Below are 17959 nucleotides of genomic sequence, written 5' to 3' on the forward strand. Positions count from 1 at the left end.
GAATTTTATGTCCTTCACTTTTCCTTCCTTCACAGTCAGCAGTGAGAAAATTTGTACCTGCAGTCATACCAACCACTGTACTAATGCAGGATAACTCAAATTAGGGGGTAAACATGTAAAGCTTGCTGCAGGTCCAGGTTACCAGGGAGCTGGGATATTTCTATGCTGAGATTGGCTGGGGTGAAATCCTTCCTTTTCCGGACCTGGCCACTCAACTACATTTTCTCTCATTTTAGGGGAGCACCTGCGGATCTGCCCACAAGGCTATACCTGCTGCACCAGCGAGATGGAGGAGAACTTCGCAAACAAAAGCCGAAGCGAATTTGAAGCCATGGTGAAAGAGGCTGGTCGCTCTGTGCAGGCAACCCTGACAGCGCAGCACAGGAGCTTTGACAGTAAGTAAAACCTGCTTGGTTCCCCCCTGCTCAGGATCCAGTCACTGCTTGACTTTCCAAGCACTGTTCGAGACAGGGATTCGTGTTTGACACACCTTCCTCTGCATCTTGCTCAATAGTTTGTGTGAAACGTTCATCTGCAGGAGGAGTTGTACCTCTGGCAGAGGTTTTGCAAGACCAAGTCATTTTGAGAACTCTGTTTCGGTGAAGCCATTGCAGGGGGCTGGCAGGCACTCATACCAACAAATTGTGTACCTTGGCACTGACACAGCTTTTACAAGCATGGCGTAATCGGGTCTTACCACAGCAGCATAACATTTGAGGTAGTGATGTAAAACTTGGCGCTATGCCTTGAGCTGTAAGTTGAAGAATATGGTAAAGGTGACTGGATAGCCCTCGGTAGGTGGGGAGGGTTTAAGGAGGCCTGGATTTTTCTTCTCCTTTTCATATAAATTGCAAATGAAAAGGAGGTTAGTTCACATTAGACGCTTACAACTTTCAGCTTCATATAAACATCAGAAAATGTTGTACAGCAGTGAAGGTCTTAGAGAGTGTGGTGCATAAGATGTTGTGGACAAACTCTCTCCAAAGTGCAGTATCCCTCCTAACGTGCTAAGCAAAGGCTAAGAATGGCTCTCTTACTTTTATTGTTCCCTGAAGAATCCATTTTGCAGTGCACAGTAAGCCTGCAGGTCTGAAGGCCACTGAAAATAAATGGTTTATTGGCAAAATTGAGATGACCTATGCTTCTGAAACTGTATCCATTATCAGATTTTGAAGAAGGTCAAACATTTAGAATCACGGTCCTCCTAACTTTATCAACAGTCATCGTATGGAGTTATTGTGAAAATAATAGGAGTTGGGGAAAGAACCTATAATAGCCAGAAAGGTGGAACTGGAAATTTCAAGCAGTAAATAATAGATCTAAAGAAATAAGCCTGACCTTCAGGGAGCCGATAACCGAGATTAAGTGCTTTTACACTGAACAGAAAGAAAAGGCAGTGCATCTCTGCAAAATGCATTGTAACTATGTGGCCAGGCTTGACAACAGCAAAGGCATTCCTTTAAAAGCTGAAAATTAATTGATTCTCACCTGCCTTAAAAAGTGATAACCAGGATTTTCAAAGAGCCTGACAATGCTGGTTGCTCAGGCTGATGTCTGAATGGAACCTGATGCAGCTGCCACTGAGCACACTCGCCGACCTCTGAAATCCAGCGCTTCGCAGGGGTTAATGCACAACATCCACCAGCATTGGCACCCTCTCCTTCCACTGCCTATCGCAGCATTGGCTGGTATATATGCTCCTTATTTTTGCTATAGACACTCAAAAGAATGTATCTGTCATATTAGAGAGTGTAAAATCTGATGGAAGCTTTGAGGATTATACTGATGAGCAGAAATTGCCTAATGAAGAACTGGTTAGGATGAGTGTCATGTTTTGGTGCATTAATAATAATAACAGCAGTAAGTATAATAGTAAGCAAAGCCAAGCATATGAAAAGGAGATGCTTGCATTGAGATGACAATTACAGCTGTAAGGGCTTTCTTTTTTTTTTTTTTTTTTTTTTTTTTTTGTGTTCCCTAGCATTTTACAAAAATAGAGCTTTATTTCTGTGGTTCATACCTGAGTTTCTTTTAAGCATAAAACAAAGTAAGTGTTCAATAAGCCAAGTATTACTTTAACAGACCATAATGCACAGATCATTGGTGTTTTGCAGTGTGAATAACCTCAGTTGAGCCCACAAGGCCACGAAGATGTCTTCTGCTCCCATTATACCGTTTGAGTTTGCTTAACTACCCTTGCAATCAATATAGTTTATCATTTAGGCAAGACATTATTTGGAAAAATAAATCATTATATTGTGTCAAAGTTTCAAGCATGATTTTATCTACAAGCAGTATTATTTTTTCTTTAGTTACTGCATAGATGGTTTTAAATTGGAGTTCTGGTGAGGAGGTAATGGAATCACCTCAGCTCCTGAAACAATGCCATAGAAACCATCCTGTCTTCCAGTTAATGTTATTAATCTCACAGTTAACAAGACTTTTTGCAGGTAGTGCTGTTTAGAGCTGTTCAGTAAAAGAGTTTTAATGTGAGATTGATGAGTTCTAGTCTTTTTGGCACCAGATGCCTGGTGTTGCTGGATTTGCTTAGCAGCAGCTTAGAGCACAGGTTTTGAGGTTGCAGAGGTATTGATGCACAGCTTGTCTTCATATTAGCGATTCCGTTTGGCCTTAGGAGGATGTGGTGGGGGAGGATCCACTGGATGGGGATGTACAACCCTTTCTCATAGTACTTGCAGCCTGGGGATCAGATTATTCATATATTCTCCGCTAGCAGGTGTGCCACATTGAATTTCAGGCCCGGAGCTGTCTTTTTGAGATTAATCACAGCAAATTCTGTAATCTCACTGCTGATCATGGCAATAGTCTCTACTTGTAAATTGCCCTGAAGCTCCAACTAGAAAATAGCAATGCTACAGCAATCTGCATCTGAAGTAATATTCTCCATGCTAGTGTTCAAAATTTTGCTTTGGAGAATAGTTCGTCCTTTCAGGTTGTGGTCTGTAAAGCCCTAAATTGTCAGAGTGCCTCTGTTCTGAGCTACAGCTTTGTCCCATTGCAGGGATTTATAATCTCTTGTTCCAGTCTTACTGGCTGCTTTTGGGACATACACTTGGTGGCCAAGAGCAGAGTGTCGTTTATCTCATACAAAGTATGACATATGATAGGTATAGACATATATTCCAAAGGGATGTATGTGGAATGGGATCCTGCGGCTTGAGCACTCTTTCTGCGTAGCAGAGGACATGTACCGTTTGGGATGGCCTTCCTCCAGGATCTGCGAGGGCTGAATTTCAAGTTTAACAGCTGACAATATTGCTTAGCTGCTTATTAGTGTATTTGTTGTTTTCCTTTCATGTACTGTAGTTAGCAGGATTTGGGAGCTACACGTGTGGTCATTGGCTTGCTGTTGACCTTTTGGCTGAAAAGGTAGTGTTTTGCTCTACAACCGATTGGTTTTAATTTTAAAAAGAAAAAAAAAGTGCATGGACCATGAGTGATAGGAACATATGCTTTTTGTAAGTCACTGTTAGGGAGGACACTGAGGTCAGAGTAGTGGCATTTCGTTAGCAGGATTATAGGCACCAATTCTTTATTCACTCTAATGTCCCGGGGCTCTTGGTCAGGCAGGGAGGGGGGTGCAGTTACCTGGGTGTGCAGTCTGTGGCGGGGACCTGCTGGAGGCTGATAGGTTGGTTTTGGCGTAGAGTGTATTTGCCTGGAAAACTGTACGTAACCCATACTTTGAAACAAAAACTTGAATAATAAAAACAAGATTGGTATTCTTGGAGGGAGCTGGGACAGTTTCTGTTCTACCAACATTATACATGCCTCAGAGATTTTAGCTGCAGAATGTGCTTGTTTTCAAACTGGTGTCATCTCAGTGGATGGAAATTTTTTGGTATCTGTTATTGTAAAATGAAATACTTTGACAAGGAACTTGGCTCCAGCAGATGGTTTCAGGAATCTGATGAGAGCTGCCTGCTGCCCCCTCTGCTGGCTGCAGAACAGGAGTTAACCAGTGGAGCATTTTGGTTCTTGAATTGTGCTGAGAGCAAGTTATAAACATGGAACAGGTTTGGGGGAGATTTCTTGGGAAAATGAGCTGCTTTTTGCATATCACACAACTGTACGCCAGTGTTGCACAAACTCATGGGACTTGCAAACTGCTGTCCTTCCCAATGAAACTTGTGCCTCCATAATCTGTTACAGAGCCTGGAAGAACCTCTGGGCCATGCAGGAGAGGCCAGAGGAGTGATTTGTGGTGCCTGGGGAGAGAAGTCACGTTAGGAGCCCGTGCAGGCTGGGACGGCAGCATGGGCTGGGGCTGCACGGCTGGCAGAGGGGGCAAGAGTGTTTGTCTAGTCTTGATGAAAGCTCACTTGTTGCACATCTAATCCTTGTCTGCCTCTCTTCTTTCTCCCTTTCTCCTCATTGAAATAACTTTTTAATAATACTGCAATGTTGTGCCAGCCTTTCCTCCCCAGTCATTTTGGTACACTTAGCAAGCGCTCCCTGTGTGACTGCTGACCTTTAGCTGTGAGCCAGGAAATCTGTCCTTTCAGAATTGTTTCATGTTTTCAGGAAATATCAACAAGCCGAACCAAAAGTCTTGGCTTTTATTCCACACTGCACAGTCTAAAAACGATTTGTAGCTCTCATAAATTCTGGGGTTTTTAAGCTGTGGCAATCAAATGCAGATTAAAAATCATGTCTTTTATAGGTGGCTGCTCATTCCAAAGTTGGTATCACGTAAAAGATTTCAGAACATCATAACATGTTGGTAGCTGGAAATCGCATATGCCAAAACACGGACCATGCAGATAATTAACATTATTTGAGAGTTAGTTCTAGACAGTTACATCTTTCTTATGAAGGTGAATCATTGTTTTAAATGTTACAAGGTGGGGAACATCCTAGAAGCCGCTACACACTGATGGTTAAAATTTCATAGATTTCTAAAGGCCTCCTGTTTAAAATTCAACCAAATGTGTCTTTGTCAGAGGAACTGACTTATTTAACCCACAGAACCTGGAGTTTCAGCCCCTGAAAGTACAGCTTTTGGGAGAGCAGCATGTGTACATATATTTATTTACATATGCTGTGGATGCTTAAGGAAGCTGATCAGGAGGCTATGGAACAGCCCCAGGAGGCAGAGCTCTGTCCTCCCCTGCTGACTTTAAACCTGGACTACAGAATCCAGACCTGACGCTGAATTTTGGGGGTGTTTTCTCAGTTGATGATAACATGAACCAAGCCTTGCCAACCTGATATTTTAAGGTATCTGATTTTGGTGGCCCACACACTGAAGGATGTGTTCTGAGAGATGCAGAAAATGATTGACCAAAGCAATGAACATCTGGGCCACAGGGACTGTGGTGCCTGTGTCCGCAGATGCATTGTCCCAACACGACTGCTCCACACTCCCAGCGTCCTGCTGCCGCTGCTCTCGGCTGTGGGTGTCATGTGGAGGCAGTGTGTGGTTTGGGTTCAGCAAGGTGCTGTCTGAAAGATACTGTGTTTATGCAGAAACAGGAAAGAAATCTTCCAGGGGCTGGTTTTGCCTCAAAATATGGAAATGCTACTGTGTTTTGAAATAAATTCCTTTGTTTCAAAGATTGTGGAAAGCAGCTCTTCTGGAGTCAGCGGTGTCCCTCTGGCAGTCCCAGCCCATACTTAGCAAGCTGGCTGCGTCCTGCCGCCCCGGCTGCTTCCTGAGGCCGAGCGTTTGGGTTTGGACTTTAAATATGTTACTTTTGATCCAGAAGCCCCTAATTAGCTGGGGATACTCTTTTTTGTGGTAACTCCCCAGGCTGGTGCTCTGCTCCTGCAGTTGTGGTGTGTGGCCTCAATTGGTGGCCTTGGCCATGGCTCAGCTTTGTGGGAGAGTACTGACCTCCGAGGCATCCTCGGGCAGATGGGAGGTGACAGCGGGTCCCAGCGCCCCGCAGGGCAGCGGGCTCAGCTGTCCCTCTGGGTATGCGGTGGGGACATCAGGATGACTTACACGGCTCACCTGGAGTTTGCCTTTCCAAACATCAGTCTTGCTGACCTTCTGCTGGTCTCATAACTGAACTTCTGAAACCAACCAGTGCATCTTTTCCAAACTGAAAAGCATAAACACAACTAAAACACTTCAGCCGTCAAACAAAAAGTTTGTAAATTCAGGGAAACTGAGGAGGGGGGGATTAAGAAGAGGAAGGTCTGAGATAAGTGGGAAGCTTAACAGTCTTTGTGAAAATTATGACTTTTCCTAGTGAGATGACAAGGAAACAGGAGGAAAAGAAACCCGGGAGTCAATCGCTTTTGCTAAATGAGGGCTCACCACCAGCGCTGCATTTCTCTGACAGGCATGGGGTGCCCTGTTTGTCAAAATTGCCCTACTCAAAGCACCCCCTCCTGCATGGTGCTTGGGCAGCATCATTCAGAAGACAACCAGTTTTTCCCCAGCTTTGCCTCTGGGACACGTTATCAAGAGTACTTGTAAGAGGGGCTCCCAAAGATGATTCTTACTAGTGTTGGTTTTGAGGAGCGGGAGAATGTCCTTTAACCTGGAAATAAAAAAGCGGGGTCCCCAGGCAGATCCAGGAGAGAGAAAAAAAAAATAAGGGGGTTCCCTTGGAGGCCTCCTTAGGAGGAAGGCAGCAGGCACCCACGCTCACCTCCTTCTTTGTTTCCCCCAAGGAACGACCTTAAGAAAACGCCAGCACAAGGCGGGATTGATGCTAGCCCAGCTGTCACTCCTGCACATAATCATGCTCACCTCCTTCTTTTTTTCCCCCAAGGAACGACCTTAAGAAAACCCCAGCACAAGGCGGGATTGATGGTAGCCCAGCTGTCACTCCTGCACATAATCATGCTCTGCAGAAAGAAGATACTTTCATGTGTGGTGCTGAGCATCTCATTTGGTATTTATGGTTTCCTGGAATGGGGTGCGGTGCCTACTGAGGCGCATTCCTGGGATCGGCAAGATTAATTCTGACAGGTAGCTGCCTCGGGGAAGCAAATGTTTAGGCTCACCTGTAACAGCTCCAGCACCTGGAGTCTTCTCTCCCCTTACAGCCACTTCTCTTCACATTTAACCTGCAAGGCTCCATTGTGTGCTGCAGGGTATATTGCGACGTACGTGCAGCACTTTACTTAACAGATGGCATAGGCACAATATTCTCTTTTAGAGAAGGAAAAGAACCAAACAAGGCAGTGGCAATGGCTGGCACAAGAGAACTGTACTGGGGTGCTTCCTACAAGGGCTTGCACACCCCGAAGAGATGAGCTGCTTCATCCCTGCAAAAGTCAGATTAGGCAGGAAAGGTAGATCAGGCATCTCAGTTTCAGCAGCTGTCACCGTGTTTTGTCACACACTCAAAAAAAGCTATCTCTGAGTGCTCAGGAACAGTGAAATGTGAGTCTGCTTGGGGACATAAAAGAAAGCACCTGCTCTTCCAAGATAGTGGATGACAGAGGCGTATTTTGCAAGAAATTAGTGACGTCCAGATAGTCATTTCAGAAGAAGGTGTCGGCGGAGTGTATTTTAACATTCAGGAATCAATGCACAAATCTCCTTGAACACCTCTGATCTCACAGAGTAGGCAGCCAAGCTTTTATGACAAGCAGTGGATGTGGCCTTTGGGGACTGCAGAAGCATTACACCCAGATGGCCGGGTGCAGGTCAGAGCAGTGAAATGGGAGACAAACAGCTGAGGTTTTTGTCCATGGCTCTGCAGAAGAGCCTGTATCTTGAACCAGTTTATGCTTAGCCATCTTCCAACTGGTTTAGTAGTTTCCACATGAAGCAGTTTTCGCCTTTCAGCTCTCTGATGCTCAGTGTTTCTCATAAGAGGAATGGGATTTCCTGGGCTTCTCTTATTGCAAAGAAATGTAGGTGCTCTGAATCAGCTCTCGAGTGGTAATTCTCCCCCAGCGTGGCATTTGCCAAGAATTGCATCTCTGTTCCTGGCGAGCTGCTGTGGTAATTTGGGAGCATCAAGGGCTCCCAAGGCAAGGTGCTGTCCCTGCTTACAGACAGGCATACACAACAAGCTTGAAAATACGATACTGAAATATGTGGCATGTCCTGACATAAGAGGTTGTGTTACTTTGATTACTTCAAGATATCTGTTCTCATTTGAGATGATAGAAGTATTTTGTTCTCTCTCACCAGAAATGCTAACAGCGAACTCTTGATTCTGCTTTGTTAGTTATTGGCATTGAAGTAGCACATCCAGAGAGCCAAGAAGCTTCTTGTTCCTGTAATGCACTGCACTCCACCTGTAGTCCAAGGACTTTGTTTAAAAACAAACAAAAAACAAAACAAACAAAAAACCAGGTTTGAGTGAGTGGACTGTGGAGGGAAGAGATGAGTGGAAGGTCATAGATAAGTTTGTGCAAGAAGTGGGAACAGAGTTCAAGATCCTTGTATAACAGTTTTTTGGCATGTGGTAACTTGTGGGATTAGGGGAGTTGGGTGGATGTTTAGAGTGTAGCATGAGTACCAGTGGTGCCAATGGGAGCTTGAAGGCACTCTGTGCCTATGAAAATTAGGGTGACAATTGATCTGTCTACAGGGAGAGTGAAAGATAATCCCTCTTTGGGGTAGAAAGAGGCTGAATGCCTTTACTGATGAGGATTTCACCTTTATATTTGCCATGGCTGCTTAAGGATGCTTCACTTCTCCCCCTCCCTTTCCCATTCTCATTTAATTTCCTCCCTTCAGACCACAGCAGCTTCTTGACTTTAAAAGCACAGTTAACATGGTATAATATGTGCAGAGCTTTTTTCAGTACCTCACTTCCCTTCCAGGCATTTTATTTTATTTCTTGTATTTTCTGAAATTAGCCAGTCTAGAGGGAAGGAAAACCCTCATTTTACCCAGCAGTTCGTAGCTACTCGTGGAGAAACTGGGTAGTGTTAAGTCATTCTCATTAAACCTGCAGGTTTGGCCAAGACACCAATGAGCTGTGTTTGTTTCACTGTGAAGAGAAACAGAAGTTAGAAACCCAGCTTTCACAGGACCTAGTTCTGCAAAACATGAGTCCAGCATCAGGCGCTTTGAGTTGGTGGAGCCAGGGGTAGGGTACACTACGAATTTTGCTTCAGGTAGATTGCCCTCTTTAGGAGAGGATGTGTAAAAATGGTAGTTTTGTCGAGGGCCTGTAAGGCTTTCTCTGTAGGAATACTCCTCCTAATCCACTGCTATCCCAGCAGGGTTGGTCCTTTGCAGAAGGTTACTCTGCATTGCTCAGCGACAATAACCGAGGGGGTAACATCAGCACACACTTTGCCTGAAGGCTGGCATGAGAGCAGCCCATGTAAGAGCCCAGATGGGAAAACAATGAGATGCATTCGTTAGTAGAGAAAAGAAATAAGTGTTCAGTTTTTCCCTCTGAAGCACTTTAAATGTTATCGATTACCTAGCTTTATTTTTGTATGTAGTGCAGGATCTGTTGTCTCCATTTGTCGTAGCTGTATCTCCAAGAGGGATACATACATTTCCACATTGATTGCTACACCTGCTGCTTAAAACAACAACCATAATCTTTCCCGGGCTCGACCTGTGAGAGCTGCCAAATTATAGTCTGAAACAAAATTAAACAAAATAGGAAAAATTATCATAAAGAGAGCCATGAAAATTACTTGGATTTTCATTCTTACACAAAGAATGAGGGATGTGATTTTTTTCAAAGCAGTACAGTCAAGAGCATAAATTCACTGAAATTCAGTGGCTGGGAGCTGTTGATGAAGGGAGGGGGTCAAATACATACAAAAATGTATACGTGTGTTCTTTATAGGTGTCGCTGGGGATGAATACTTTAGTATATTTACATGTCAAGAGGTAACAAGCTTGTTAATTTGACTTGGGAATGCCACAAGTATCTAATTAAATGTGATGCTAAATTGTGGTCTTCAGCTGTTCTTAAACAGAAATGAAGCTCCAGATAAAGGAGAAATATACAAAAAGAGGAGCAGTTTCACTGTGAATACCAGGGACTCCAAGTTTTTGGTTTTCATTTCCAGTAGTGTTTTACAAGTAATGCACTGCTGAGCACCCCAGTGGTGACTGTCTCTGCTCTGCAGTTCCCCAAGCTACATGGCACTGATTAAGAAACAAACCCAACACCCCCAACTTCTCTCCCCAGAAGCCCAAAACAGCTGCAAGCTGGGGATCAGACTGTTGGTTAACCAAGGCTCAGGGAAATAATGTTTGTTACAATTTAAGATTAGTATTGAGTCTGAATTAAGTTTTTAACACAATGGAGATAATTGAGTGGCTTCCTACAGCCCCAGCAGTGTAGCGATTCACTTGTAAAATGCAACCTCTGTTTTAATGCTGCTAAAAATGAATACATTGGTCCTCAAGGACTAATGAATGCCAATAAAAGTGTTGTGCAGCAGCATGCAGTAAACTTGTCATGGGGGAAGTGGCTGGAATTTACTTTCCTGAGAGCAGGATTTCGGCTCTCTTCTGGTGTGCCCGTCTGTGCCTGCGGCTCTGCTCCTGCCCTCCTGGTCACAGGAGGAGCAAGGGCTTGGATGGAAATATCCAAGAATAATACATAGCCATAATTTGTTTGCTTTGTGCTTTATTTCTGACATCTGAGGGCAGAAGTAGAGCATCCTGTTTGTCTGGATTCACTGTAAATCAAGGACTTGTCTGTACCTTTGCTCTCTAAATTTGGCCCCCAATTAATAATGGTAGAGAGGTAGCGTTCCTCCTCCTCCAACGCTCACTGCTTTGGCTGGTGTCAAGAGCCCAGGAGCACCAGCTGATCCTCCTCCTTCACACTTTCGAGTGAATAGGAAGGCTGCGCAGCTGGCTAAGCCCATCATGAAAACAGCCAGTGTTTTAAATGTCAGGCGTGCATTTGCTGCAGCTCAGAAAAATCACGGCTATTTCAGACCTGAGCTTTGTCCAGCCTGAGGAGCTCTTTGAAAGGAATATAATTGTCCTTGTTTCTGGAGGATTTGGCGTCCTCTGCTTTTTGTGTTACAGCAAATTTTAGGCAGGTTGGAGAGGCCATGTTTGAGCTGAACCGGGTGAGCTCTCCTCTCATCCCCCCACCGTGTCGGGCTCTGTGCAGGTCCTGGTGAAGCCCAGCCAGCGTCTGCCTTGCTGGTTGTACCCGACCTGTCACCGTCAGGTCCCTGAGCTGGTACGCAGTTCAGCTTCTGTTTGACCATGGCTGCTGTATGAAACAGATAAGAAGCAGTATATATTTTCATGTTTGCATAGCCCATTATGAAAAAGCAAGAAGGCAAAAGACTAGGACTGAGATTTCTTGAGCAGCCCTAATTTGTGCCTCTGACTCTGGCACAAATATCCTGTTCTTATGCGCTCTCTAATGATGTGATCCTAGACTTTTATTTTTTCTTGCAGGCCCCTTGCCGGGCATATGATAGATGATGTCTGCTGAATCATCATCATTCGTTGTGTAGCGTGGGGCATTATTTACTGTACAGCAGACAAATCCTGCACTCAGTACATAATTATTAATTTCCTCATAGGCTAATTAAAGATTGTATCATAATGCATGCGCATCAGGGAGCTGAATTAAGATTTCACCAGCCGCTTCAATTTTTTCCTTTCCCTAAATATGGTGATGTTTGGCTTTGCAATTATAAGATGAGACTTGGCCGTATTCTTTAGAAATGGAACGTAAGGCCCCACTTTCAACCCAGACATTCTGTTTTGTGGCATCAGATCAGCAGCAGCCAGTTCAGGAGCCCAGTGCTCTGGCAGCCCCCTTCCCCGCTTTGCAGGGTGCCCAGATGTGTGCCGCTCGCCCGGGAGTTGCAGAGGGAGCGCAGCCCCAAGCGGAGGGTCAGCCTGCCTCCCACCCTGCGATCGTCACCTGCTCCAGCGTGCCGTGGCCCAACAGCTTCTGGGGAAAAAAGAAAAGCAAAGGCAGCTAGCTGGTACTGTTGCGAAGCACTGACTCTTTTCCTTAATCTCAGTTTTAGAAACAGTTAACGTGTTTGGTTGATCTTCCTCCCCGAAACTAATCTTAAAGCAGCTCTCCAGCATGGGAGATCTGTGTAAGATGTGTAAGGTAGGTTTGCTGTGAGGTATATAATTACAGGAACAGAATAGTCCAGGAGCTTTTCAGGCAGCTCATCAGAAATTTGCATCAAGTATGATAAGTGAAATCTTCACAGACTTCTTCATTTGATTACCCCTTTTTAGTTGTTGTCTAAAAGAGAGAAAATTACATATTTAGACAAGAAAAGCTTTAGAAAGGGGTGATCTTTTTATTATATGTTTCTTGGGTGTTTGGCACAGTGTGGTTGAGAGCTTCCAGCAATGTAATAACAGTTATAATAAATGTGCATTGCCAGTGAAATTGTATTTTTGTACTTCAGACATCACAGGTGAACTGATAAGACTCAAACTGTTACCTAAGGGGAAAAAAACCACCAAAAAACCAAAAAAAAAAAAAAAAGCCCCACCTTTTCTTTGTTGTCACCTTTAAACTGTGGTAAGCATTTCTGTTGGAGAACAGACAAGTGCTTTTTTGCATTTTTAAAGTTAATGCACAGAAAGTCTTCAGCTGATTAGCAGAGGTCCTGTGTAGGATGGCTGTTTCATTACCAAGAGTTTAAATAAGCTATAAATATATTTTATGTCCTTGTACAAGTTCAGAGTACCATGAAATATAATTAAAATATTCTGGGCACTGCACGCATAGAAACAATATAGGAAATAAACGTTTGACCTTTCTTACCTTTGGTCACCAGTAAGCAATTGCTCTCTATGCTTCCTGCCTACATTACTTACTGTTTTGGCTTAAATACAAGAGGAAAATGCCTACTGAGAATGCTGAATGAACATTCACAGTTCAATCGTTCTTCTGTCTGGATTTTTCTCTTCTCTAGAAGGTGCAGTGGAAAATGCCAAGCTATTAAGAAGCTAACAATTACCTTTAATTATGCGGACCAGCTTCAGCTATGAACGAGAAAGAGATTTGGAGTCTATTGTTATTTCCTTTTATTTCTGAAAACAAAACAAGAAATGCTAATCAAGACATTTTATACAGCTGAAGCACAGTGTGTCTGAAGCAGTTCTGTTTTATTCCTAGCCAAGGAAAACACCATATATGTATCATACTGAGGTAGAATCTGCTTGTGGATTAACATCCCTGAAGATTTACTGGGAAGCTGACTCACTGAAGAGCCTTCTCTGTAAAACTGCGCCAAGTTTTGACACTCAATAAGTTGATGTAACTGGGTTAGGACATGGCCCAATGATTTTCAGTTTTGCACTGGGGAATAAAGCTGTGACAGACTATATCATTCTGAAAGGAACCCAGAAGATTAAATACACAGTAACAAATATAAAATTTTATCTCTCAGGGCCAAAGAAAATACAACAAGCTGTTGTCTGCTATGTGTAAAACAGGGAAAGAAACCATTGGCTAGCAGAGCTAACGGAAATGAGTTTACGAGATACCGTTATCTGTTATTTGAGTCTGTAGTTGCCGAGCTCAGAGAGCAAGCCTGTAGGGCTCACAGCCCTCTTCTTAGTGTGGCTGCATGCTGTAATTTCTCTAAGCTCTTCGGGACCGTGTTCTTTCCTTGTTCCAAGTGCTGGTGGGGCTGTGTATGCGGCCCCAGAGGTGGGAGCTCCTTGGTTGGCGATGCTGAGACCAGTAAAGCTGCTGGAGGAGCTGGAAGGGTCAGTGGCAGCAGCGTGGGATGCTCTTGCTGGAGGTGTTAGCGGGTGGGTCGGTAGGCACCTGCCTTGTGCATCTCCAAAGCGAAGGGAGGAGGTAGCCAGCACGATACCCCTGTGAAACCCTTGCTGGCTGTACACCTATGCTTGCTGCCTCGGGTGTGCCTGGGTGAACTGAGCGTAGAATATGAGTCACCCCAAGGAGTAATCTCATCAAACCCAACTGCCAAGTGAACAGTGATAGCAGAAATATGGCTGTGGGGATAAATGTCTTTGTTAGACCAGGGGTAAGCACTGTAGCAAGACTTATTAGAGAAGGGTTACGTGTAAGGCCATGAAGTGACCGCAGTGCCGGAGGGCAGTGATCCTGGTGGCCACTGCTCTTGTTTCAGCATAGGAGCTGGTGGGGTGCAGGGCTGGGGAGGCAGTGTGTGTGGAAGCGCACAGCCAGACATCCCTCTTGGGGGATCTTTGACTTCTCCCTGCGACAGGCAGAGATTAGCACCACCAGAAAAAGGCTATTGAAACAAACTGGCCTGTCCTCCCAGCAACTCTTTGCCTGGTGTCTCTGCTCTTTGTTCCTAATCGAGTAGACATGCTCCTAATCCCGCCGTGCTTCTTGCGGAGTGTAAAGCCTCCCTTACGTTTAACTAAACATGACACATGGCAAGGATCTGATACAGAGGTGGTTGAAGTTGCTGGAGAGGTGCTTCTGTGGCCACTGAAGTGGGTGCTGTGTGGATAAGGTGAAAAACCACCTCGAGACTTAGGTGTGAAGAAGCTGGAAAGGCTGAGCTTTAACAGGCTGTCCCTCCTGGGCATCAGGGCTGAGAATTTTGCTGCTTTGCACGCTCCACCTTTGCAGATCAGAAGGATTGTCTGTGGAAGGTGACTCTGCTTTGAAGATGGGGGTAGCGTAACACCAGGGGAATATTTAAATAACCTGTAGGCAGTAACGCTTGCAAACTTTCCATTCAGTCTCCTTAGAGGGATGTTCCTGAGCACGCAGAAAGGAGATGTTGACAGACAGCAGTCAGGAGGAGATCAGCAGCAGTCGTGTTTAGACATCTAGGGGATAGACTGGGGTATACAGGCAAAGAAAGCAAAGGAATATTTCTTGCAAATGTGAAAAGCACTTGTAAAGGAATTAGAAGTGATAAACAGAACTCTGTCAGCAGGCACAGTTTAGGTTTCATCTTTTTCCATTTAAAAAAAAAAAGTATGATGATTAATTTTCATTGAAAGGACTAAAAAGATTGGAATCTGTGCTGTCATAAAACTTGCAGGTCTCGATTGTGCAATATATTTTAAAAGGACAGGCATTTGAGATAGCAGGCGATATCTACGCAAACCACAAACCACAATACGGATAAAATGCTTCCCTGCCAGACCTGAGTGATGGGACACAGCATGTTGACTGAGCACTTTCATCATGGTAATTGGACTGTTTGATATTTGTTGTGTTCTGCACCAGAAGCTTCCCAGGCAACCCAGGAAGCAAGCAGCCACCAACAGCACGTTTAAATCTTCTCAGGTCCCTCCTGCAGTCACAGCGCTACAGTAAATCTTGCTAATTATTTCTCTAGACTTTTGTCCTCTTCGTGTGTAAACCCAGACATTTTTCTGTAGAGTTGCAGATTTAAGGTATTTCGTAGCAGTGTTAACATGGAAATGGAGTACATTTTCTGCATACTTCCAGAGATTCACAATGAACTGAAACAATTTGGAACCTGAAATCAGATACTGGAAGTTCTTTTTCCTCTGATAATAGAAATTCACTTTGTCAAGCTAAGCTGATAAAATACTTCCATTTCAGATTACTGCAAACAGGCAGTTTGGTCAAGGAAGTAGTCACGCTTCGGACTCCTATTAGGAATAAAATTATTTTTCAACACTGTCAAATTAGTAAAACTAATATCCGAGGAACAATTTGTAATTTCCTATTTACAAGAATTGCTGATCTGATAAATGAACCTGTGTTCTTGTTCTGAGGGCCTACCATCGTGACCATGCTAGCATGTTAATGTCTTAGACAAAGTGAACAGTGTGAGTCCAAAAACCCAATATAATCCTTTACAGAGGGAGTTCCCATCTTCTTCATCCCTCCTACCCCCAGCACACATACAAACTCCCTGGTTTTAACATCCTGGAGTACCTCAAGTTAATATAAATAACCACCTAACAGGCTCAAGACACTTTTTACGTATGGGCTAAATAATAAAATATTAATTTGAATCTGGAAATAGATTTATTTTTTTTTTCCTCAGCTTCCACTTTAGGGAATTTAAGTGGTCAATTTCCAGACAAAATTCTGTGGCTTTAAAGCAATGAACATCAAAGACTGGCTGTTTTTAAGATGTTGAAAGATGTTGAAAATGTTCAGGTAGTTAGCTTTGGATGATTTAATACTTGGCTTAATTTAAATCCTGGAAAGATCGCATATCTTAAGAGGTAATTGCTTTGAGGAAGTGGAAGATACTGACTCTTCTTTATTCAAAGGTGTGTGCCTGGGGCAATTAGGATGAAACAATATTTTGGGGTTACTCTGGGCTCTGTAGTGACCATGGAGGAAAAAAATCACGTCGTCTTGTGGTTGCAGTAAGACAAAATATTCCACCTGTGCTGCCCTGATGAATATTTGTCCACTAAAGGTCATAGTGCCATTGCATCAGGAGGCCAGGGTGCTTGTGGCAACCCGCCCAAGGCAAGAGGTTCAGGGTAGCTGCTTGTTTGACCATCCGAAAGTGCTTATGTAAAGCCCAATTTTGAGACAGTGAGGTTTTGTGTCTTTATGAAAATTGTGTACTGTTACCTTGTGTCAGACTGGTTCCCTGTTTGCTTTTGGGAAGCTTGACGTTCAAAATAGATGCCCACGTTCGTGAGGAGAGAATAGTCAGACAAATTCCCAAGCATGGAGGACTGGAGCAACACTGCTTCTGTTGTGCCTTGTGGCTTGTGTGTTTTGTACGTTGGTTGCTCATAATTGGGCAGGGAACTGGTGGAGCCCCCCTGGGAAAGGTGGAAATTTCCTTCACAAGCCAGCCGTGCTGGCAAGGGTGCGTGTGTACAGATGCTGCACAGCCACCCAGCCCTCACCTCAGCACGCTCTGCTTTGCAGAAGCGACTGCTCACCAGTGCTTCTGCAGAAAAAAAGACAGGTGTAAGGGGCAATAAAATTCTGTTTGCTGCTCTGTAGGGAAAGTCAGGAGTGTTGAGCTAAATAAGAGATTTGGTAGCTAATTGCGGCCTTTTATGTAGAGCCTTTTGAGAGAAAACTGGTATGGATTAAAGCATAGTATATAAAAGTGGTTGTAGCCAGGGTATGCCAACAGCTGAAAGCTTTTAACAAAGATATGTGTAGACAGAAGAGAAGAAGGACATGATTTTTACTGTATCTAATATCTTCATCCTTTACCAACATAAGACTAAATCAAAATGGTCCAGAAACTAGCCCCCCCTAGCCTAGGTAGTGAGACTCTTAAAAGTGGTTCCCTGCTTCCTTTGAGATGTCCTTTGTGATTTTGGGGACATAGTGGAGGCTCTGAGCCAGGAAAGCTGTGGGACAGCTAATCTCATTTATCTCAGTGACAGGCCCCTAAATATCACTGAGACTGTGACAGGACTTTCCTAGCTCCCGCAGGTATTATGGAGATAGATAGACTAAAAAAGGTGCATAAATCCTGTAGCAACAACAGCCATATAAGTACCTTAAACACGCTTTATTATGCATGGAAGAAGTAGGATAGAGGAAGGGATAACATTATGTGTTAAAAACGGAGATTGGCTCTATTAAAGAGGAGCAGTTGGGAAATCAGCAATAGCCAGGAGAAAGCCATGTTAAGAAGCACTTTTGTAGACATGTCTTTACCTCATTTTTCTTTTCTCTCATTTCTCTTTATTCCGAAGTGAAATGAGTGACTATTTCTTCTCAGAAAGCCCTGAACCCAGAAATTAGACTAAAAACTTGCCTGCACATAATGAGGGAGAAGCTGAAGTACATCATCATAACTCCAAGAAGTAATTTCCAGAGCTAGATGGCTCCACATTTGTAAATGTTCATCCTTCAAAGCCTTTCACTTACTGCACTTCCCATGATTGTTTGGGTTGCTGGAACTTCACAGCACAGAAATATTAGTTCTTCTCTGTCTAATTTCAGAGCAGCATAACAAACAGAGCTAATGTACTCGCCAGTGTCATTGCTCAGTACTCTGCAGTCCCACCAAAATCGATGGGCGTTTGAAGGGAGGCTCAGGATGGCCCAAGACAGGCACAGTAATTGCAATTAAAAGACATTTCCTAGCCTTTGAAGTGCTTGCAATGATGGTATTTGTA

General features: G+C 43.9%; 1 protein-coding gene across 1 annotated transcript in view; it reads left to right on the top strand.

Annotated features, from left to right (window-relative positions):
* Window positions 1-236: 236 nt before the first annotated feature.
* Window positions 237-17959, top strand: part of GPC6 (glypican 6) — a gene marked incomplete at both ends in the record, with an annotated part of 97367 nt that continues 79644 nt past the window's right edge. Inside the window, one exon of the mRNA XM_010087493.1 lies at window positions 237-395. Coding sequence (XP_010085795.1) covers window positions 237-395 — 159 coding nt within the window. The remainder of the gene's footprint in view (window positions 396-17959) is intronic.

This window comes from Pterocles gutturalis, unplaced genomic scaffold (assembly GCF_000699245.1).
Source record: "Pterocles gutturalis isolate BGI_N339 unplaced genomic scaffold, ASM69924v1 scaffold12776, whole genome shotgun sequence".
NCBI lineage: Eukaryota > Metazoa > Chordata > Aves > Pterocliformes > Pteroclidae > Pterocles > Pterocles gutturalis.